Genomic DNA, 24,398 nt, shown 5'->3' on the forward strand with positions numbered 1-24,398 from the left:
GAAGTTTGGTTATATTATTTATATATTTAATTGCAATGTTATGGTACTAGTACTGCATGTACGGATTCGTCGCTTTATAATAAAAAAAAAAAAAAAAAAAAAAAAAAAACCCTTTGTTGCGATAGATTCTAAGAACTAGTTCGGCCTTGCACCCAATCGGTAGTAAGCCCATACCTCTGATTGATATCAGAGAACCCACGATAGTTTCTGGAAAGGTAGGCGCGCGGTGAATCTAGCTTTCCTTTCTGATTTGGCACGAGTAGTGAGCGGACTAAAACTAAGAGTTGTAAAACGATAAGATCATAGCCTAAGCATTGTAACCCACAGGAAATTAAAGTGCTTTCCTAGAATTACTCGCACTAATAAAGATTATTGGAAACGACGTGAGCTTGAGTATTTTGGGCAGCGCTGAAAGTTTTCGAACTCCCGCAACATTCTTTAATTTCTTTTATGGTGAAACTTGTTCAGAGCAGTGCTCTGTGACACCCATCGGCCAGGAAAGGAATGACTTTCAATACTCCCTGTGTTAGATATGGGACGAAGAAGTCACAATCTGCTGCAATGGCGACGACTGTGAAAACATGTGCCATCCTAGGGGCGCCGCAACAAGGGATGTCGAGTCAGGTTGGATCTGCGGAGAGTGCGACACTGATGTCCACAAGCAGGATTACATGATGATCGGATCAAGAAAGATCAGCGAAGGTGTATCTTCAAAAGGCCATAATCAAGGCCGTGCAGGCGGTGATCAAGATGAGGTAGAAGCGGATGGAGCAAACGCCTCAACGATGGAAGCGCTGTACCTGCAAGCGGAGCTTAGGTTGTTGGAAGAAGAAGATAACATTTTACATCTAAGACAGCAAGTGCTACAGAGACGGAAGGAGCTTCTATCGCGGACTGGAGCACGGCGGGTTGATTTCAGTTGGGAAGAAAAGATGCATGAGGCATGCAGTACACAAGCGGCACAGAAGCCCCTAGCGACTGGTAACACCCTGGTGTTACTGGTAACAAGGAAGCACGGCGCAGAAGTCTTCGCTGTATCCATGAATGTTGAGAACGGAGCATGGAGCGTAATTCTACCGCCAGGTCAGGCCGACCAGCAAAAAGAATATCAGCGGAGCAGCTGGCAGCGCGGAAAACCAATGTGGCTGAACTAGTAAAGTTTTCCGGGAAACCTGAGGACTGGCCCATGATCTTGGCCACATACGATTAGTCAACCGAGCTGTGTGGCTTTCCCGTTGCAGAGAATCGAATGCGCCTACGCCACGCGCTGGAGGGACCAGCGAAGTTAGCGGTTAGGAGCCTTATGCTGCATCCAGATATATTGGCATGCAGATATATTGGCTCCGCAAATATTGGCTACTTTGGAAATGCGTAGCCGGATCTGGCTAATGAAATGCGACGACAACTGAACGATTCAGAAAGGATACACCAGAGCAATCACACCACAAGAATCAGTCGAAAAGCCATATTGGTACCTACCAATATTTCCGGTGGCCAACGTCAACAAGTCGGAAAAGCTTCGCATTATGTGGGACGCAGCTGCGAAATCTAACGGTGTCTCCCTTAACACGATGCTGCTGAAAGGACGACATCAGTTGGAACACTTGGCACCCATATTACGCCGATTCAGGGAAAAGCGTATAGCAATTGGAATAGACATTGCCGAAATGTTTCACCAGGTGAGAATAAGCGTTGAGGACAAAAATTATCAGTGATTTGTATTCATAGATCCTTACACGCAAACTCGGGAGAACTACGTCATGCAAGTAATGACCTTTGGAGCTAGCTGCTCCCCAAGCTGCGCGCAAATTGTGAAAAACAAAAATGCCAAATTCGATTCGATGCATACTGGAAACCCACTATGTAGATGACATGTTGGATAACGTTGTCATAGAAGAAGAAGCAATTAACCTGGCCAAGACCGTCCACCACATACACTTGAAAGCAGGATTCCAGATACGCAACTGGGTTTCTAACTCCCGTACGGTTCTGAAGGCACTGGGAGAGGTCAACGATACCAACTGAATGATGGCGACGATAAGCACACAGAAAAAGTGCTCGGAATGTGGTGGGATACGAATGACGACATGATTAGATACCGTGTATCCCCTCGATATAAACAAGAGGAAATACTCCAAGGAAAGCGTCGCCCTACTAAACGAGAGTTCCTAAGCAGGATGATGTCAATCTATGATCCGCTAGGACTCCTTTCATTCTACGTGATGTATGTGATGTATGTAAAATAGTGTTCCAAAAAATTGAGCGATCAGGATGCCAGTGGGACAATCCCATTTGTGAGGAAGAATGGATTAAATGGAAACGCTGGCTTCCACACATCAACGACGTTGAGAAAGTGTCTATCCCCAGATGCTATATGCCCAAGACGATGTCGGAGCATCAGGTCGAAATGCACACCTTCGTAGACGCTGGTGAAAACGGGTTTGCAGCTGTGTGCTACCTACGTTTCAGCTCTGGCCCCGACATACAATGCTGCTTACTGGGCAGCAAAACAAAGGTAGCACCACTGAAGCAGATATCTATTCCACGCCTGGAATTGATGGGAACAACTCTGGGAGCCAGATTAGCGTACGCAATGGAGCTGTCACTGAGCATGACTCCGCTGCTGCGGAGTATGGCTAGAGTGATCTGGAGAAACGACGCTGGAAAAGAAAGGACCTAACCCAGATGGAAGCCGAAGATTTGATCACCCAAAGGATATTTTAAATGCGGAGAGGACTCTGTGGTCGGACGCATAGGCAGAGCACTGCCAATACGAGATAGCACTGCTGCGCAAGGGACGACCCTTGACAAGGAAGAGCTCGTAGTACAAACTGGCACGGTACATCGACGAATATGGTGTACCACGGATTCAAGAACGCGTTAAGATGGGCAGCGGTCAGGATCGAGTGGTACTACCTAGTGAAAGCCGGATTACGCAACTGATAATGGCGGAACTTCACAGAAAACTACTGCACACCAATCACGAAACTTTGATCAACGAGCTGCGACAGAGGTTTTGGATATTCAAGGTAAGGCCGACAGTGGCTAGAGTACGTCGGGACTGCCAAATATGCAAAAATCGACGGCAAGCTCTTAGGCCACCACGGATGGCGGAACTCCCATATGCAAGGCTGGCTGCATTCCATCGTCCCTTTAGCTACACAGGTGGGGATTACTACGGACATCTTTTGGTAGCAGTTAGACGAAGCTCGGAGAAAAGATATGGCGTATTGTTTACGTGTCTTTCTACAAGAGCAGTACACTTGGAGGTAGCGTATTCCTTAACCACGGACTCTTGTATTTTAGCAATTCGCAACTTCATAGCCCGGCGCTGTGGATGTGAAGATTAGCGCCGATGGTCAAGTAAGGAGCGCTACCGTGAAGACAATCTCTGGAATATACGTGAGACCCGCCACAAAGCTTGCAGTTCTATCTATCGAGGCAGGGAGGGTAGAATCCAGCCGGAATATACCAGTGGGGAGTGTTACGATAGATTCTAAGAACTAGTTTGGCCAAGCGTTTCTAACACAAGGGCAGCCCACTCGATAATAAACCGATACCTCTGATCAATATCAGAGAACCCACGATAGTTTCTGGAAAGGTGGGCGGGCGGTGAATCTAGCTTTCCTTTCTGATTTGGCACGAGTAGTGAGCGGACTAAAAGTAAGAGTTGTAACACGATAAGATCATAACCTTAACATTGTAACCCACAGGAAATTAAAGTGCTTGACTAGAATTGCTCGCACTAATAAAGATTATATAAAACGACGTAAGCTTGAGTATTTTGGGCAGCGCTGCAAGTTTTCGAACTCCCGCATCACCATTTTCTCCTTCCTTGTACTGAATATCACTGTATTCGAGCGAAAGTTGTTCCATTTCTGCTGTATTTAGATGTTCTAATCTGAATACGTTAGATTCTCTTAACTCGTCGTCTAAGGCGTAGTTAGAGGATGTTACTAGAAGGCCTTCTTCTATGTAAGAGATAGTCTTGGACTCTTCATAGGTAGTCTTGGACTCTTCTGGATTAGATGGTTAGGGCACTTATTAGTAACATTTGACTCATTTGAACTTAATTTTCCGCTTAATTTTACGGAGGGTTTTCTCTGATTCTCTGATCGCACCACATTTTGAATGGATAGCCATTTATATTGACTGTTTGTGTTGAATAGTTAATTAGAGTGTTGGTTGACTCTAAATAGTTTCTGCCTAATAGTAAGTTATATTTTTCTGAGAAATTGTGAATAAAGAATGTTTGTTTAGTGGGACAAAGTTTGCTGGGATGCAGTGAAACGCTTTGGTTCATACTATAGTGCCATTTATAGTGTGGACTTTTATCTTAGGAGGTTGGATTGGGAAATTAAAGAAATTTTGTTGTTAATATTAATAGACAAACCAGTGTCTACTAGACATTTGAGAGTAATATAATTCAATTTAATTTTTAAGAACGGATTACCTCCTCCTCTGAATAGCTTTCTGACTCCGAGGCTGGTTGAAGAAAATTTTTGCTTGTGTCCACTAGCACTTTCCCTTTGCCGTTTGACGGGAGGGTTGGTTGCATTACTACATTTTTGTTGGTAGTTTAAAAGGTTCTGGGCTCTGCCTTGATTTAGCTTTTGTTTGAATTCATGCATAACTTGCTGATTTGATTCAGCGGGCTTTGAATTAGTGTTTGGAGTTGATTTATTTGTGTTATTATAGCATTGTTTGAGAAATTTTGATAGTTTCCTTTATTCTTTGAGGTTTGCGGTAGGCTTGTGTTAAAATTATTTTGGGGTTTTGTTTGGTCATTGAAAGTTATTTCGTATACACCTTTTTGTTATACACCTTGTCGTTATGTCATGTCTAGCAAGAGTCATAAATAACCTATTTTTTTCATGATTATCATTTCTCATGATTACATCTTTAACTTTATTGTTCAATGTAATTGTGACGGTGTTGTTAATGTTGTTTTCTAGCATATGCCTTTTTGATATTGTGAATGATTTAGTTTCTAATTCTTCGACGAACTTATGGATACTTCCATTGAAATCGATCCTTCGGATAAAGGCACTGAGACCTTGGGTGTTGCCAATTTGACGTATGGCTTGATTCATTCATGTCGGGATTCCGATAACAATTGGACTTGTTCGGTTGCCATGGTTAATTTGGTTTCTTTTTGTTGTAGTAGAGTTTTTGTTTTTTTGTGTTTACACTTTTGTATGTTGTTTAATTATGTTTTGTGGATTTGGGGAGTTGTGAGTGTTGAATGGATATGTTACTATATTTATAATCAGGATCAGTAGGAAAGTCCAACTGGCCATGAACGTCTGTCCGTCCGCCTGTCAGCACGTCTGTTCGTCTGTAAGAACGCTGTGTTTTGATGAATTAAAAAATATGGAAAGTTAAGATTAAGCTGATTCTACTGACGACTCCGCTGTGCACGTTTTTTCAAAACGTTGCCACGCTCACAATAACGCTTAGAACTCGGTTACAACGGAGTTTTAAAACTCTCCACAAATCAAGGTGCAGCAGAGCAGCCTTGCAACAGCGAAGAAGGTTGGAATGCAGGAGGAGTCAAGGGCAACCAGGTCAAACGGGAATTGATGGACCTTAGACCCGAGAAAAGCGGAGAGACCGTGAACTAACGGTACCGCGCTGGAGCTTGGACTCATGCCGGCCAAGGGCACAGAGGTCGAACGGTAACGGTGTGGACTTTTGTCGAGCACGAGGACACACCGTGAACTAACGAAAAAGGGGAAATAACGGGATCCCCGCGGCCTATAAAAGGGACGGCGCAAGAGCAGCTCGAGACAGTCACCTAAACACGCAAAAGTCATGCGTGCAAGAGGGTAATCGGGCAGAGTACGGGCGCAGTCCCGACGCGACCGCGCGACAGACATTCAGTGAGAACACGCGAAGAGCTGTACCCCAGGTCCGACAGTCAGTGAGAATATGCGAGGAGCTGTACCCCAGGTACGACAGTCAGTGAGAATACGCAAGGAGCTATACCCCGGGAAAGGCAGTCAGTGAGAGTGGCGGGAGTACGCGAAGAGTTTACCCCGGGACAAGTGAACAGTCAGTGAGATCGCGAGAGACGCAGGAGGACGGTCCCTACAAGTGGAGCACTGGGCACGGTCAGAAGGTTCAATTTGCTGGGACTCTCTCAGCTAGCCGTTGCAATTTGTAGGGAGCAGGACCAACAAAAACAGTTCGTTACATCTGGCGCCCAATGTGATTGTCCTGGTCAAGGAGCCAAGATTAAAGAGATTTACGCCGTGTCCAAGAAGCATGAGAAGCTGGAGTTGAAGTTGGAGACACGGGAAGCACGGTGTTAGATGAAGCAGGAGGACGATTCCTGAAGAGAGGAAGGCCAAAGACTATACTGCAGAAGCCAGCAAACCGCAACCGCACCATAGGTACGGTCTCCGTCCCCAAGGCGAGATCATGCACCGGCAGAGGTAAAATCGCTGTCATGGAGGAAAATTGCCGACTACGAGTGGTTACTGGCAGGGTAAGAGTACCAGGGATGCAGAGTAATCCTTAACATCAGGATCAAGGATGACACCAGAAGGCTGTATGTTAAGGAAAACATACCAACTCAGCTATTGGCATCAAAACATTGGCGGTAATCGGGATGGTTGCGCGATAGCGGCGATAGGGAACAGAAATACTGGATACGCATGGATCGGCACAACATGGCAACACCAGGAATATCAATATGAACAGGAAGTGGCAACGCCGGACACGAGAATATGTGGACTTTAAAAGCAGACGGAAAGTTTAAATACAGAGCTAGTGACGAGGAGCAGACGGCAGCAGATGAAGGAAGCTGGAGAAGGGCGCGCGGCTCAAGATGCCGAGTCAAGACTCTAAACGATGGGGTCTACTAGGCTGAGACTTCCGGGCTGAGAACAAGGACGCGCAGGTCGACGAGAGGAGTCAAGAGTGATATGGAGGATCAAGATTCCACGTCAAGACGATAACCGACAGGGTCTACTATGTTGAGACGCCAAGGCTGAGATCAGGAAGGTACAGGACAACGGAAGGAGGCTGGAGAAGGGCGCGAAGATGTTAGAGTCGAACTCTCGAGTGAGAATACGCGAGGAGCTGTACCCCGGGTCCCACGGTCAGGAGGAAGAGTACGCGAAGAGCCATACCCCGGGACAAGTGAACGGTCAGTGAGAACGCGAGAGACGCAGGAGGACGATCCCTGCAAGTGAAGAACTTGGCACGGTCAGAAGGGTCAGTGGAGTCGGCGTTGGCTTTACGTGACCACCATAACATCCTAAGCCCTAAGCCCAAGCACGAGACCGCTGGCGGGGACGCCGCAGAACAACGAAGGATATCGGGCAGTGCAAATGAACCTGGCAAGGTCAGAAGGGACGGTGGAGTCATTGGTCGGCAAATGTGGTTCGGGGAAGAGCATCAGCTTGACCTAACGAGCGATACACCCCCCCACCATAACATCCTAAGCCTCATTCGAGTCGGCAGGGGTAAGCGATCGAGAACAAGGGAAGGACGACGAAGGACCGACGCCGCGCAGCCGACAGCGAGGACTGTAGAAGTCTATCATTGAAGAATTCTGCAAATAAAGCTGTTCGAACCTAAAACTATGTCTTCTCCTTGGTCGGGCAATCACACAAATCAGGAATTTGGTGGGACGAACAAACAAACTCTCTGACCTAGCCGTTGCAATTCGTAGCGAGCAGAACTAATAAACACAGTTCGTTACACCATATTATGGGACAAATGTTGATTTGTTTCATTTCATTGTCATTGCTATTGGTATATCAAAAATATTTTAACGTCCACAAGCCGACCAAAACCGTTACGCACACACCTTTGAAATTTGTTTAATTTTTTTTTCCTTCGCTCTCCTACTTACTGAGTAACGGGTATCTGATAGTCGAGGAACTATAGTTCTCTCTTGTTTAAATAAAGCGGTTACTAACAATAATAATTAAATAATAGTAACAATTTATTGTTACAATAATAAAGCGGTTACTAACAATATTAAACCCCTTTATCAGCAGCATAAGAAAATTACGTGTCATTTGGACTTACAATCCGATCTAGACAGCTTTCAAATATGGTGCCGTAATAACTTAACAAACTTTAATTGCTCTAGTCGTAAACTGATAACTTTTTGTCGTGTCAACCCAATCGACGAGAATCACACTCCAATTATATGGTCTTTGGACAAAATATTTCGGGTTGACGATCCTACTGTTCTTTTGGTCCCAAAAGTGTGCTTGGTCTCAGAAATTCTATCATCTTCACCCCCAACATTTACCCCAATTCGGTTGGTTTCGGATTAAATCTAATCGATAAAAATGCTCCAAATACTTTTTAGCTGCCGATCTTAGAAAATATTGGAGCTTGGATCGACAGCTGATCAGCTGTGGAATCGTATTGATCACTTGCCGGAGACCTTTCGGCAAATGCTTTTTTGCGCTTTCGAGAGCCCTCTAATATCTTAAGGCTATTAAACTGATATTCTAGCATGGAACGGAGATCGTGGAAAACTCTATCTGCCCACGTCAAAACTGATGATCATTTCACGATTTCATCTCGTTTGCAGTCCCGATGCAAGCATTGCAATAGTCCTTTAGATTTGGACCCTTATTTAGGTGATCACTTGTTCGGCTGCTAAAACTACCACATTTAGTGTATACCATTTTATGGCGCAGCCAAAAAGTCATTTTGGCTGTTCACGCTTTATAACCTGACTCATTTGTTTTGGAAGCAACCAACATTTGTGCAGTGAATTAAAGAAAAGACGATCGTTTGCTCTGAAGTGCAAGGGTATGCAAGATATATGCAAGGGTATATAAGCTTCGGCTTGCCGAAGCTAGCTGATTTACTCTTTTGAACCAGGGCACCTTTTTGAATAATAATACACAATTATAATAATAATTTTTCTTACACCTGAGTAATTTGTTTTGATTAGATAAGGTAAGCGGTACATACATTTTCAGCAAATCGTGCGTATTTACCCTCCTCAGATAAAAAATCACTCGAGCATCTTTTCAAATGAGCAATTAGGTATTTTCGAACAGCCTTCATTGACGGCAAAATTACGCTACACAAAACGCATAAAAGTGCCCAATTTTTTAAATTTACTCTTGAATTTGCATCTGGATGATCCGTGGTCTGCTTTATCAATTGGAGATAGAGTTCATTTAATAAAGTTTCCTTTTTCATACATTTGTCCATTATTGATTGAATTATTCGAACATGTTCATCTTCTGCACGCTTTATTGATTCTCCTGTAAGAAACAAATTATTAGGTATTATGACATATAGCAGAAATAATCTTTTCTGTTATTTGGAACGAATAAATATGTTGTATGCAGTGCCTTTTATTTATATATAAATTATTTTAACTATTTAGTGTGTTGTGCACTTGCATTCGCATTTTTGTATCGTTTTGGTTGGTGTGTTTATTTTTGTACGAACTTAACCTCTATAATAATGTGTTTCTTGCTCTCGGAGCTATAATAGAAACAAAGGTTTTATCAGCATGCGGAGGGTTCTACGATGTAAGATGTACGATGTATGATGTAAGTCAGAGGCGTCGGCGTATTAGGTTCCGTGTCCTGGATAAGGACTAGGGTAGAGGGAGAGGCATCCGATGTTCAGGCACCAGGCTGCCAGCGTAAGCTCGTCGTATCCAGGACACGGGCTCTAATACGCCGACGTAACAGAATTGACGCCCAACGCAGAGTTTTCGTATTTCTTAGGGAATGGTGTTATTAGGTTCGACGATCTAGATTCCTGTAGTGTGAAATTAACGTACCTAAACAGACATACAAATCATACAAATTAATTTGACTATGTATAGAATATTGGACTTAAGTAATTAATTTTTTTTGGCCGACGCTTCCAACGTATTATTAGAGACTCGAGTCCAAAAGGAGTAGAAGGAGTAGAATGGTAACGAATTTAGCGGTGCGGGGCGGATGTATTGTTTGTTTGAACTGACCGGACAAGAGACCTCTTAATTGCATAACAGCACTCCAACATAACTATCTTATTATAACAAATTGTAGTCAGTAACGTTCATTATAGATCGTGCAATATCTAAAACAATTCCCAAATAAAGAAACCCAAATACATAAATGAAGGGGGCGAAAATAAAAGTTTTATTCCAACCATCCACAGAGAGAGTGACACGGTTACGCACGAAAGAAGTGAGCCGTGCACCGCGAAGTGCAAGCGCGGGAGACACCCCCTACTATATGAGGCACTTAATAAAGAGAGTCTCGAGAGGGGGTCGCTCCAGATTGCTTCCATGGTACCAGGCGATTTCAAAAGACGAGAGGGATGTGAACGGGCGGGAAAGCGAACTGATGGATTGAATAAAAGAATACCACCACCACCTGGACTACCCAAAGACCCTGCGGGTAGCTTCCGTAGACACCCCAACACGAGAACCAGTGTTTTAATGGCCAAATGCATCGATTAAGGGATCCCAGACGGTCACTCCACGGCAGATACCTCCACAATGCGTAGCAGCGGAGACCAGTCACCAATTTCACCCCGAATCGGAGATCTAGATCGGAGTCTAAGGTCTAGTATGAAAAAGGGGTTCGGCTAGATAAATAGAACTTGAAATTCGATGGAACCGGCCCCGGTATGACCGTTGAAAGTTTATTATTCCGTGTGGAAAGGTTACAAAAATTGTATGGAATAAGTCGACAACAAGTTTTCAGAGAATTCCGTAGTCTACTGGTCGGCGCAGTTAGCAAATGGAATTGGCAACTAATGGAGGATCGAGCGGAGGATTACGATTTTGAATACTCACCAGGGATATGAAACGGGCTTTTTCCACAACTGGAATTGATGTAATGAAGAACAAAGAACTGAAAGATACTCTTGAGGAAACAAGGGTATAACGAGTCCTTCAGCAATTATGTCTCCGACATGCACAACTTACACTTTAAATTGAAACACAAGATCGCTGCGGATAAATTTGTAAAACTTCAAAAGTATGTCATGATCTCCAAATAGGTGGTTTACTGTTGATGTCCCCAATAGAGCTTAAAAAGGAAGGGCTCCGAGTGGAGCGATGTTGAAAAACCATGGGAAACCGATGCGAAGTAGACCCGTAAATGAGATCCAACGCTCAGGCGTACAAGGAGGTATTCCCGATGCTATCCTTGTGGAAGAATGCCGACATTAGCTGGGAAACAGCCGCGAGTACTACACTTACTGGTGCTAGTAGGGGGCAGAAGCATTCTTAAAAAACAGATCACAGATAACGAAACTGGAGGAAGAAAGTGTACGCACTGCCAGCGGCAACGAAATCATAGTGACAGTGGTCATTATGGAATGAAAAGGCGAAACCGAAAACTTGGAGTTCCTAATCGTGCCTGGTCTAACACAGCGATTCTATTTTGGGATCAATTTTTGGGAAAAGTTTTGCCTAACATCCAGAGAAAGACTCCAGAGAAAGACTCGGACGTGATAGACACTGACACGCCCACTAAAGCATACACCCCACTCCATTTCACCACAAGTCTGGAACTGCAGCAAGAAATTGCAACTTTTTCATCATGCCTAGAAAAAGGAATAGGCAAAACATGCCTAGAGCAGCATTTAATCGACGTAACAAAAAAATAAAATATAAAACAACGTCATCCCCCGCAAAACAAAAGTTGATATATGCTGAGCTGCATCGCATGTTATGTCTTCGAAGACATAAGACGTATTCGAAGAAAGCAACAGCAGCTGGAGTGATCCTAGTGACCTAGTGACCCTAGTGCAGAAAGGCACCAATAATCGCTTTTGTCTAGACGCCCGCAAGGTTAACGGCCGAACCATTAAAGATGCGTGCCATTTGCCACACATTGACGACCTACTAAGTAAACTACAGGAAACCTATTATATTTCCGCTGGAGCCCAAAAGAAGGGAGAAGACGGCGTTTACGGTTCCCGGCAGACCACTCTACCAATTCATCGTCATGCCATTCGGCTTGTGCAACGCCGCACAAAGAATGTGCCGCCTAATGTGCCGCCTGAACAACAACATGGTAGCAGCACCTGTGCTGCACCCCTTTTTATCATTCAATGCGACGCATCCACCAATGGAGTGGGAGGAGTTCTGTTTCAGAACGATGACGCAGGCAGAAAACACCAAATCGCGTACATGTCCGCAAAACTAAACAAGGCACAGAGGAATTACAGCATAACTGAACTAGAATGCTACCGCGCAAACCTCAGTATTACAAAGTTCCGTGGTTATGTGGAGGGAATGCCTTTTAAAGTAATAACTGAATACGCTAATGGGCCAGAAAGGTCTGTCGGGGACACTAGCGCGATGGAGCCTCAAGTTACAGGCCTTTGACTTCATCATCGAGCACCGCCGAGGGTCCCTGAACGTGGTTTCTGATAACCTGTCTAGAGTCCATAAGGATGAGGTACAACAAGATAGAATGTAATAGTCGAGTTCCTTAACTATCAGATACCCGTTACTCAGCTAGTGGAAGTGCGAACGAAAAATTTCATAATTTTCTGGAATATCGATAAAAATTGCGAATAAAATTAAAAAATGAAAAAAAAAGTTTCAAAAGTGTGGGCGGTAGAATGGGCATGGTAAAAATATTTTTGGCAAATAGATAAAAATTTACAACACTAATAAAAAAGTACAAAAATATCATAACATTTTTTAAAAGTGTGGCCATAGCAGCTTAGTGCGGCTTGTGGCCGTTAGAGTACTCGTGGCAACCTTTGGAAATAAACTTGCGCAGCGGCATGAAAGCGGCATGCTTAATCTCAACATTCTAGCTGTCACGCTGTGAACTGTCACGCCCACACTTTTGAAAAATGTTGTGATCATTTTTCCCTTTTTTTATTTTGTAAATTTTTAGAGATTCGACAAAAAACTTTTTGCCACTCCCACAAGCCGCACAAAACTTTTTTTCATTTAACAATTTTTTCCCTATTTCTACCGATATTCCAGAAAATTTTGAAATTTTTGGTTTGCACTTCCACTAGCTGGGTAACGGGTATCTGATCGTCGGCATTTTCGTTTTACTATAATTATTCCCATTCACTTTTTGTTGTGTCTTAAATTTTCATACCTAACGGTTGTATGACTACGGGCTATACTGCTAATCGGGCAGAAATGGTTGTCCTCAATGTTAGAATGATTTTTTTTCTTAATAATATAAATATGATTCCTTAAAATTGCTGTGTCTGCTCTAATGTCTGAAACTAATATAATAAGCCATCCGATCATTGCGAAAATACAAAAGCTTTTTGCCAAAAAAAAAAAAGCAAAACAGAGCAAATACTTAAACAAAATAAAAAATAAAAGCGAGAAGGAAATATGTGGAGCAGCAGGATTATTTTTACGGCGTCTTAGATGATGTTTGACGCACACGAAGTCGCTACCCAACCTACCAAAGCTTTAACCTTTAATTTCAAAGACCCCAATTGTAGCCAATGAAATAATTCAAATCCGCAGGTCGCGAAAGAAATTCATGTACTCATATCTAATACATAGTTAGTTATAAACTTCAAAGCCCCAAAACGTAAACAAAATTTCAGTTGCAAGGCATGATTACGTTTTATTTGTTTTATTAATTATGAATAACTACTCAATTATTAATAATAATAACGATTAGTTACAATGTTGATTTGATTATAAATTAATTAGTAAGACGATTTACATGTGTGGATTTGTTTGGGTCTCATAGTTGCCTTCGTTACTATTTTTCATACACAGACTGGTTTATTAGTAAGATCATCGATCCTACGCATATTTCTATCTTCTTTAATTATCAATAATTCTTCTCATTAAGGTAGCAAAATACCACTGCACAATAACAACAATCGCGGAACAAGGTTTAGTGAAGAAATGCGAAAGGCGGGGAGTTATTTTATTCTTTACCAATAATTAACTGCAAGATTGCCATGTGAATTTTTTAACGATCATTATAAGCCAAATCAGCATTATCATTACAGTCATTGATGAGCAAGCACTTCTGCAATCCATCGCATCAAAACAAACTAATCACGGACGGAGCTTAAAACTCTGTAACGGCCGCCGTGAGGGACTAGGTTGGGCAGTATACAACGGACAGCTCATTCACATTAAGTTGATTTAATAATTGTTTTTGTTTTCTATATATAGTGACATATCCTCAAGTCCTTTAGACTTAAGCATATGCCTACCGAGCATATACACAGTATAACCAATACACCCCACACTACCCATTATTTACTCAAGCAATACCAGATAAGAACCAGACTGTAATAAGAATACAGAATGTTATTGAAACAAATCACACACTGGTAGACTAAACATTCTTTGCCTAAAGCCCAAATAATTGTCACGTTCCCACGTTCTAAGTTCGGATTCGCAAACTCGAAAACAAAAGTTTTAAATTTCAAATAAATAAAATCTTAAGAACCTAAGAGCACATGTATCCAAGAGCGAATGCACTTGAATCCAAGAGAAATGCAGATAATTTCAAAGCTCTCTCTTGAAAAGCTCGAACCCGAGGCTTGAACATCAATCAATCTAGATTAATAAGTTTAGTTCAGTTTGAGACCTAAATTAAGAAGGTCGGTGTTCTTCAAGAATAAAGTGTTGTAATTATTCAGTTAATAAAAATTATATTTTTTTGACTTATGGATATTACCAACATATAATTATATATATACACGTAAATTAACGAATTCAGACCGAGGATTTAATAAAAAAAAAGAACACAGTTGGGTTTTTTATGCCTTATTAAGCGCTATTCAATAATTCCAATAAAGGAAGAACTAGAGCCTTTAGATTATCACTATGTTTGACAATTGACTTCGAAGCTGAAGTTGGTTTAGCAGAGTTATCGCAGTTGATAACATACTCAGTACTAAGCTGCCTCATGGAGACATGTTTGCGTTTATATAGGCAAATTGGAGTAGTTCCCGTGAAGAGAGAGGCTCCCGAAAAATAGGTTGGAGAATCCTAAGACGAGTGTGTAGGCGGCGATTCGGGTAATAAAGTTTATTATTTCACTTGCTTCGCCAATTCAAGTGGTTAGGGGACTCTTATTTGCAATTTTTTCAGAGTATAAGTTTTATAATTATTCAGGGCTATAAAGTTTCAGAGTTTAGCTTGTTTGATAAGTTTGTAAGTAAGTACTTTCGGTTTTAGTTAGGTTAACAGATAAGTAGTGATATTCGTAGTTTATCGGTAAATCTACTTCTAGGTATTGTGTGCTAATTGTCTATAGGAGGAATAACATGAGTATCATGCTCGGGAATAGACCTGGAATTATGGGTTTTTATTTACTTTTATTAATTTTCTTTTTAAACTTAGATTTATAGTGTAATTTTATCTTTCTATTCTATTTGTTTCCTTAAAATGTTTGTCATCTATTTGTCTTAAATTTCCTGTGTTTTTAATGGTTTATTCGTTTTTTTATCTAACTAGAGGGGATTCTCTATATTTTTGTTGAGTTTATTAATTTGGTTTACTTTATTTTGTTGTGTAATATAGGCAGGGATTCCTGCAAAAATGAAGATGTCTGCTGATGTTCAACCAGTTGTGTTGTGTTTTGTTTTGTGATTGTATATGATTGTAAGTATTTTCTCGAATTATGTGAATTGGTTTTCAGGTTCATTCTCGCTTGTTATTATTATTTAATTTTTCATTGACGGTTTTTATGAATTCTCTCCATGTCAGAAATTCCATTTTTACTTGGTGTTATATTTAAGGTTACCCCTTCTGAATCTAACCAGAGTTTAAGTGCAATGCACATGAAAGCGGAGTCTTTGTCGGCTTTTATTTCGATGGGTATCGTTAAATATACGAAAAATAGCTATTTGAGCTTCAACCCGATCTCTACTGCTTACTTCTATCAGGGAGGTGTATTTAGAATAAATGTCAATACATGATTGGAATTGTTTATTGATTATTAAGTAAAAATCCATGACATACTTGTCTCTGGGGTAGTTTTAAGAGCTAATTTTGTGTTTCTATGTTCGGTTTTAGCGATGTTTTCGATAAGCTTTTGGTAATCGGGGTAATAGTAAAGTTCTTTGAACTGACGTGTTAGTTTTTCTATGCCAGGATGTAATAATTATTTATGTTGAGAATGATTTCTTTGAATTAGGCATATGTTTGAATGTCTATTAGCTTACCACTGGTTTTCAAAGTTTTAGTAAAATTTTCGGGACTTATGATTTGAATATAAGCATTTTGAAAATTTGAAAGTCGACTTCATTAGGGAAGTAATGTAACGAACTGATCTGTTTATGTTCTGCTCGCTACGAATTGCAACGGCTAGCTCAGAGAGTTTGTGTGTTCGTCCCACCAAGTTTATGTTTTGTGTGATTGCCCGACCAAAGAGAAGACAGAGTTTTAAGACGTAATAGCCTTATTTGCGGAATTCTTTATAGCTGGATTACTGCAGTCCTTGCCGTCGGGAGGTGTATCGTCCGTGAATTCGGACCACCTTGACCGACCAATGACCCCACTAACCCTTCGTCGTTCTGCGGTGGTTAGGCTTGGGACTTAGGATGTTATGGCGGGGAGGTGTATCGTCCGTGAATTCGGACCGCCTTGACCGACCAATGACTCCACTGACCCTCCTGATCGCGCCTTATTCCACTTGCAGGGACCGTCCTCCTGCGTCTCTCGCGTTCTTTCCGACTGCTCACTTGTCCGAATCTCCGTTTGACTGTCTCCGTGTACGTACGGCTCTTCGTGTGGTCAAACTGTTGAATTTACTGTCCGTGCTTGTACTCGTCACCTGCGGCTCTTCGCGTGATTGGATTGACTGTGTGCTTGTACTCGTCAAGCTGCGCTTGTGCAGTCCCCTTTGTAGGCCGGGGAAATCCTGTTATTTCCCTCGGTACAAGGTCCAAACCAGATCCCGTTAGTTCACGGTGCGTCCTCTCTGTGCCCTTGGCCGGCTGGAGTCCAAGGTCCAGCGCGGTACCGTTAGTTCACGGTCTCTCTGCTTTGCTCGGGTCCAAGGTCTACCTGGTTGACCTTGACTCCTTCTGCATCCCAGTCTTCCTCTCTGTTGCTAGGTAGCTCTCCTGCACCTCGATTTGTGGGGAGTTTTAAGACTCCTCACAGTAAATAACACTTTTCTTAGTACAGAGGTGTTCTTTAATTAGGTCCTTAGCAATCTAGACGTCGTCATAAATGTCTTTTATGAATTCTAATTGTCTATTATAATAATTAAGGGACCTTTTTGTTATTGAAATGTGATTCTGGTAGTCTTCTGGTGCACTATATAGAGAAGCTGCTGTGAAAAAGGAAACTGGGTCATCTTTTCCTAGGAATTTTTCTGGAAAGAACGACATCATTTTCCTTACCAGGCAGGTATTGAATATTATAAATGTATTCGTTAAGTTTTATGTTCTCTGTAACTTCATATTAGGATCTTTTATGTTACTTAGGCATACAAGTGGTCTATGATCGCTTAATATGTCAAATTTTCTAAGAAATAGGTAGGGCCATCTATTTGTAGTTTTAGGGATAAGGAAATTAACAATTGCATTTATTTTGTTAGGGTTTGGTTTTATAACGTCTGTCGTGATAATGTGACCGAGAAATTCTGTTTCTTTCTTCAGAAATTAACATTTATCAAGTTGCAATTTTAGATTAGCTGATCGCAGTTTATCAAATACCCTCTTCAACGATATTATGTGTTCTTTAATGAAGTGGAATAAATCTAATATTATCTAAGTAGACTTAACAATCCTTATAGGTTAAGTCTGCTAGAAGGTTGTTCATGCAACGTTGAAAAGTTGCTGGTGCATTTTTCATAGTTGTATGAATATTTCATCCATTACGGGAATAGTACGTAAGGCTACGATAGTCTATGACTAATCGAAAGTTTGGTTTGCCAGACGCATCGCTTTTCTTTTGGACAATCCAAATTGTAGAACAATACGGGGGCTTAGATTTCCTAATTATATTTTGTTCTATCATTTCATTAATTTGCTTGTAAACTTCTTGATCAAACTCTTGGTGGTAGTTATATGGTTTTTTATAAATATGGTCTTCGTGTTTTGTATGAATAGAGTGCTTAATCGTACTTGCGAAGGTCAAATTTTCTCCTTCCTTGTACTGAATATCACTGTATTCGAGCGAAAGTTGTTCCATTTCTGCTGTATTTAGGTGTTCTAATCTGAATACGTTAGATTCTCTTAACTCGTCGTCTAAGGCGTAGTTAGAGGATGTTACTAGAAGGCCTTCTTCTATGTAAGAGGTAGTCTTGGACTATCTATATCTATTTCATAGGTAGTCTTGGACTCTTCTGGATTAGATGGTTAGGGCACTTATTAGTAACCTTTGACTCATTTGGTTTTAAGTGGGGTTTCCGCTTAATTTTACGGAGGGTTTTCTCCTTTTTGGGGGTATGTAGAGGGGTTTCCTCTAGGTTAGATGACTTGGAGTACTCGTTGGTAACCTTTAACTCATTTGTTTGGATGTGATCGCACCACATTTTGAATGGATAGCCATTTATATTGACTGTTTGTGTTGAATAGTTAATTCGAGTGTTGGTTGACTCTAAATAGTTTGTGCCTAATAGTAAGTTATATTTTTCTGAGAAATTGTGAATAAAGAATGTTTGTTTAGTAGGACAAAGCGTGCTTGGATGCAGTGAAACGCTTTGGTTCATACTATAGTGCCATTTATGGTGTGGACTTTTATTTTAGAAGGTTTGATTGGGAAATAAAGAAATTTTGTTTGACACTGGTTCGTCTATTAATATTAATATTAACCAGTGTCTACTAGGCATTTATTCAATTTAATTTTTAAGAACGGATTACCTCCTCCTCTGAATAGCTCTCTGACTCCGAGGCTGGTTGAAGGAAATGGTTTGGGTTTGTGTTAGAATTATTTTAGTGTTGTTTGGGTTTTGTTTGATCATTGAAAGTTATTTCGTATACACCTTCTTGTAGCGCTATTTGTTTCAGTTTAGATACTGTCGTTATGTCATGTTTAGCAAGATTCATAAATAACCTATCGGGCAATTTTCTTATGATTACATTTTTAACTGTGTTGTTTAAGGCAATTGTGTATAATAAGGTTTTTATAATGTTGTTTTCTAGCTTAAGCTCATTTGATATTGTGAATGATTTAGTTTCTAATTCTTCGACGAATAGATACTTCCGTTTAAGGGTGTAGTAGTAGTTCGTCACATGGTGCTTGCGTTTTATATTCACTAATGAGCGCGTTTATTAGAGTTGGACAGGTTGTCGATAATTCTCGTTGAGCATCTTCTGCAAGTTGCATCTCAATTGCGCTGAAGAATACTTGTTTTTGTTTGGGGTCGGTTGATGGGTAGAGTTGAAGTATGAACTCGATCCTTCGGATAAAGGCACTGAGATCTTGGGTGTTGCTCTTGAATGAAGGTATTTGTCTAATTTACCGTAGGCTTGATTCAGACCGAGGGTTTAATAAAAAAAGAACACAGTTGGTTTTTATGTATTATTAAACGCTTTTTATTAATTCCAATAAAGGAAGAACTTGAGCCTATAGATTATCACTAGGTTGGACAATGGACTTCGAAGTTTAAATTGGTTAAGCAGAGTTATTGCAGTTGATAACGTACTCAGTACTGAGCTACCTCATGGAGACATGTTTGCGTTTATATAGGCAAATTGGAGAAGCTAAAAAACGAAGTTTAAGAGAGTCGAGTTGTAAGCATCTATTCTCTCGTGGAAATAGAGACTTCGTTAAAGAGTGTGTGAAGAGAGAGTGCGTTGGCGCCGATTCGGGAGAGTTTCTTACTTCAGTTGGCTCGTCAAGGGATCGAAGTACAGGGAGGGATACCCATTGGATCAGTACGTTAGACCGCTTCTAATGATTTTTGTGCTCATAAAGTATTCGCCCCGAATATCATATAAATATTTTCCACTGTCAACGTTTTATATGGCCATTCTTCTTATCCTATTCTCTGAACGTCATGCCAATCATGATTTCCAACTTTCACTCTTAATCCAGTACCCTTCTGGGTACAATTAATAGCTTCCAAATCGTTTACCTCAGATTTATTTTCTACGTCTCTTTTGGCATCAAATGTCTTCTTGTTTTCAGTTTATATGTTCTGAAAGTTTTCCCTTGCTCTCCTTCCACCTAATTTCCCTCATTATATAAATTAGAGATCAAATAGTCTTGAATTAATTCATTAAGTTCACCATCTCCTAAGATACGCATATATAATCCAGTTAAAAGTATATTTTACATTTTACAAGTGTCTTTACACCGTACCTGCATGCTTATACCAGCATCCTTTTATGATCAACTTTAGAGAGTATTGATAGCAATATACATTACTTTATATAGTTGGTACTTTATCTTTAAGCAATCAAAACACAAAACATCTTAACGATTCCTTTAATGCAAAATGCTTCTCTGAGAACTCATACTATATGTATTTTCCCAAAGAATCTAACAACTGCTTGGCGAATACAGCATATCCTCCCACAAACCTACGAAAGTAGGATGTAAGAACTAAATGTCTTTGAACACTCTTATTGTGGTGTAGCGTGGAATAGGAAACTCAGAAACTGCTTTAATTTTAGTTGATTAGTTAATTAGTTATCGCCTGGCTAACTAGAACTTTTTTCCGCGATGTACCCTAGGAAATGTACCTTCTGCTTTAACACCTGACAATTACTCCGATAAATGTGAAAATCATTCGTCTGGGCAACCTGCAAAACTCACTTAAATTTCTTAATGCTTTCCTTAACAGTCTTCCTCGCGATACCCACGTCATGGATGTATACAACCGCAATTCTCGTTCTTGATTAACCCCCGTATAATCGCCATGATAAACATCGTAAGCACTGCTGTAGAGTTAGTTATAACTAAAGTATAATTTTAGGAAGAAACCATTCATCGAATTAAGGGTTGTGAAAACTTGTTTACCTTCCTTGATCAAAGAGATAGGCTTTGAAATCTCCATAAGCACATACAAAAACTCCTACAAGAATACTGAATACGCTTTTTTAAGCTGCGATGAAATTCTGCTAAAGACTACTCCAAACTCCTCCAGTAAAGCTACCATCGATCTCTTTCATTCCTTGATGTTCCTTTGACTACGCACAAATTGATAACCGCTCCGCTAACTGTTCGGATCAACTGTAGCTTCATAGTCCTTTAAATCACTTGTCAATTAATCGATATTTGGAGAAGTTGATTCTGCAAACTGAGAAACACTGTAAACAACATAAACGATCTACTCTGTCTTTCTGCTCCCAGGCCTTAATGCCAGCTTGCTCCGTTCTGCCGATTAATTGTGATAAATGATAAATTTGATGATAAATTTCCGCTGAGAATACTGATCCGGCCCCTCACAATTTTCTTTCGGTCCTGACTCACCATAGTTCTTCAAATTCCTTGCGATTCTGCTTGCAATTTACTCGTACCCAATTGCAAGTCCAACATCTTCCGACGCAACACTTCACCTCGCTATGCCGGGATCTCTGCTTCTCTCTATTTTAGAAATTTGAACTTAGTTTAATTAAATATAAGTTTAATACAATATTTATATAATCTAATTTCTCAAATAAAATTGCAAATATATGCAAGTATATTAGATTAGCCACCCTGTGTCTTCAACGCTGCAATTTGTTAAACTCAATATCACTACATACAACAAAGAATCAAATAAACTTTCTGGCAACATTCTGCTTAGCCTCTCGCCCAATTGTGTCCCCTCCTTTGCTTCTTTTTGCAAGTACACTTGTGTAGAAATACATAAGGATCGTAACTAAACTATCTGGATGACTTTGTCTGTTGCCTAGATCCATACCAAATCCAATGTGTAACTTTCGGCTTATCCACCAACACTTACCTTGCTCACGTTGCGACTGGTATCGGGTACAACTATCGAGTACAAACAACGAAACCCCTTGAGTCAATAACCTCAAATAATTGTCACGTTCCCACGTTCAAAGTTCGGACTCGCAAACTCAAAAACAAAAGTTTTAAATTTCAAATAAACAAAATCTTAAAAATCTAAGAGCACTTGTATCCAAGAGTGAATGCACATGAATCCAAGAGAAATGCAGATAACTCCGAAGCTCTCTCTCTCTAATCCTAAAATCCATATTTGAAAAGCTCGAACCCGAGGCTTGAACGTTAATCAATCTAGATCAATAAGATAAGTTCAGTTTGAGACTTAAATTAAGAAGGTCGGTGCTCTCCAAAAATAAAGTGTTGTAATTATTCAGTTGAAAAAATTATATTTTTTTGACTTATGGAAATTAGCAACATATAATTGGCGCACTCGGTAGGATCATCATTAAATAGGAATTCCTTTTAGTGCGGTACTGGTAATTTACAGGATATGCTATACAACTAGATAACCTGACCAGCGAATTAAAACAGTGATTTCTAAATTAAATGGATCCGCAAAAGAATCTACGTGCGGATAATAAAAAATCCCGTGTGGTCAGATAAATTCTGCAAACGAACTAATAAAAATACCGTGCGCTCAGAAACAAAATTTTATAAAAAATTTTTTATTCTGTGGGCTTAAATAAACCAAACAACAAAAAACTCTGTGAACCAAGAAATTAACTAAGAAAACAATATGGCAGTTCCACAACTTTCTGAGAACCACCTGAATCAATTTCTGAGCCAGATTAAAGAATCACATTACTACAATGGCACACCTGGAAAATTGTCTGGATTCGTCAACCAGGTCGAATAATTACTTAACCTATACTCCACCCAAGATGCAGGCAGTTACATGTAATATATGGAGCGGTAAAACGCCTGATCACGGAATCAGCACTGGAAGTTGTAATACAAGCAAGAGCAACGACATGGATGGAAATTAAAGCAACACTGGCAAATTCATTCAAGGAACCGTAGACCATACGTAACCCTAGTGAGACAACTGGAAGATATAACATACCCCGGTAGCATAAATAAGTTTATAGAAAAATTAGAATTACAATACTGGAATATTTTTGACAAACTAGAATTAGAAAATGACCCTATCGATAAGTTAAACTACACTGAAATGTTAAAAAGAACGATTAAAACTACAATAGATCGAAAATCGCCAGATAGAATGTACATGTCACTAGCGCGTAAGGACATTGATACCATTGCCAAATTAAAACAAGCCACGATGGAGTTAGGTCTATATGACGGTAACCCCGAAAAGCAATACTTTAATAAATTAGCCAGGCCTAAGCAAAAGAACAGAGGAAATATGAATCAAAACAATAATCAATGATACTTTAACAGCAGACACAATAGTTATGGCACTACCCTGTAACGAATCAAAATATAAACATGCAAACCCCAAATCAATTTATGACCAATCAAAATCAATACATGACTCGTCCTATACCTCTCGATCAGAGGGGAAATTATTACACTTTTAGAAGGGATTTAACACAAGGCAGACAAAACAAACCTCTCAATTTTCAACCTTCAACTTCAAATGTGAACAATAATAGGCCGGTAAAAAGACAACGAGAAAGTCAGAGTGGGCAAAGCCCGGGAAAACGAATCAGGCCCCATGTTCTAATAAGTTATCATAACAATTACTATAAAGATTTGATGGTACATACCATAAAAGGGCCAATAAAATTAAAAATAAGCATTATGATGAAACCCACTCCAATATGTTCGTCCGTACAAAATTCCTATGTACATAATTTTTCCGATAGTTATGATTTCCTGTTAGGTCGAAAATATCTCGAAGAAACGAAAGCAAAAATTGACTACGCAAAGGAAACCGTAACCCTAGGTTCAAGAACCTACAGACCTAGGTACGAAGAAGCCGAAACCGCACCCGCAAAATACCTTAAACCCAAGCTTAAGCAAAAGGAGGAGACCGCATCAGCAATATGCCTCGCTCCAATAGTAAACATTGACACAATGGACAATGGTGAAAGACACTTTGATCCAAAGTCAGTTGACAAAGATATAGTCAACTTCGCGATAAATAACGAATTACGCGAATGTAATGAATACAGACTCGAACATTTAAATGTAAAGGAAGTCGAACGTTTAAAGTAGGTCCTATATGAATATAGAGACATTCAGTACAAAGAAGGAGAAAATTTGACCTTCACAAGTACCATTAAACATGTTATCCAAACTCATCATGAAGATCCAGTTTACCGAAAACCTTATAAATACCCCCAAAGCGTTGACCAAGAAGTCAACAAACAATTTAATTAAATAAAAGAACAAGGTAAAATTCGCAAATCGAAATCATCTTATTGTTCTCCCAATTGGGTGGTCCCTAAGAAGGCAGCCTCTGGGAAACAGAAAATTATGTTAGTAGTGGATTATAGGAATCTCAACGAAATAATTGTCAACGACAAATTCCCAATCGCTAGAATGGATGAGATATTGGATACACTCGGACGATGCCAATATTTTACAACGATTGATATAGCCAAAGGTTTTCACCAAATTCAAA

At 40.3% G+C, this 24,398-nt stretch overlaps 1 protein-coding gene across 1 annotated transcript in view; it reads right to left on the bottom strand.

The window, feature by feature from the left end:
• The window catches only part of LOC26526255 (unconventional myosin-VIIa), a 713,556-nt gene that overhangs the window by 128,957 nt on the left and 560,201 nt on the right, over positions 1-24,398 (bottom strand). The window contains exon 19 of the mRNA XM_026976734.1: positions 8,950-9,248. Within this exon, the coding sequence (XP_026832535.1) occupies positions 8,950-9,248 (299 nt within the window). The remainder of the gene's footprint in view (positions 1-8,949; positions 9,249-24,398) is intronic.

The sequence above is a fragment of the Drosophila erecta genome, unplaced genomic scaffold (genome assembly GCF_003286155.1).
Source record: "Drosophila erecta strain 14021-0224.00,06,07 unplaced genomic scaffold, DereRS2 tig00000021-arrow-pilon, whole genome shotgun sequence".
In the NCBI taxonomy this organism is placed as follows: Eukaryota; Metazoa; Arthropoda; class Insecta; order Diptera; family Drosophilidae; genus Drosophila; species Drosophila erecta.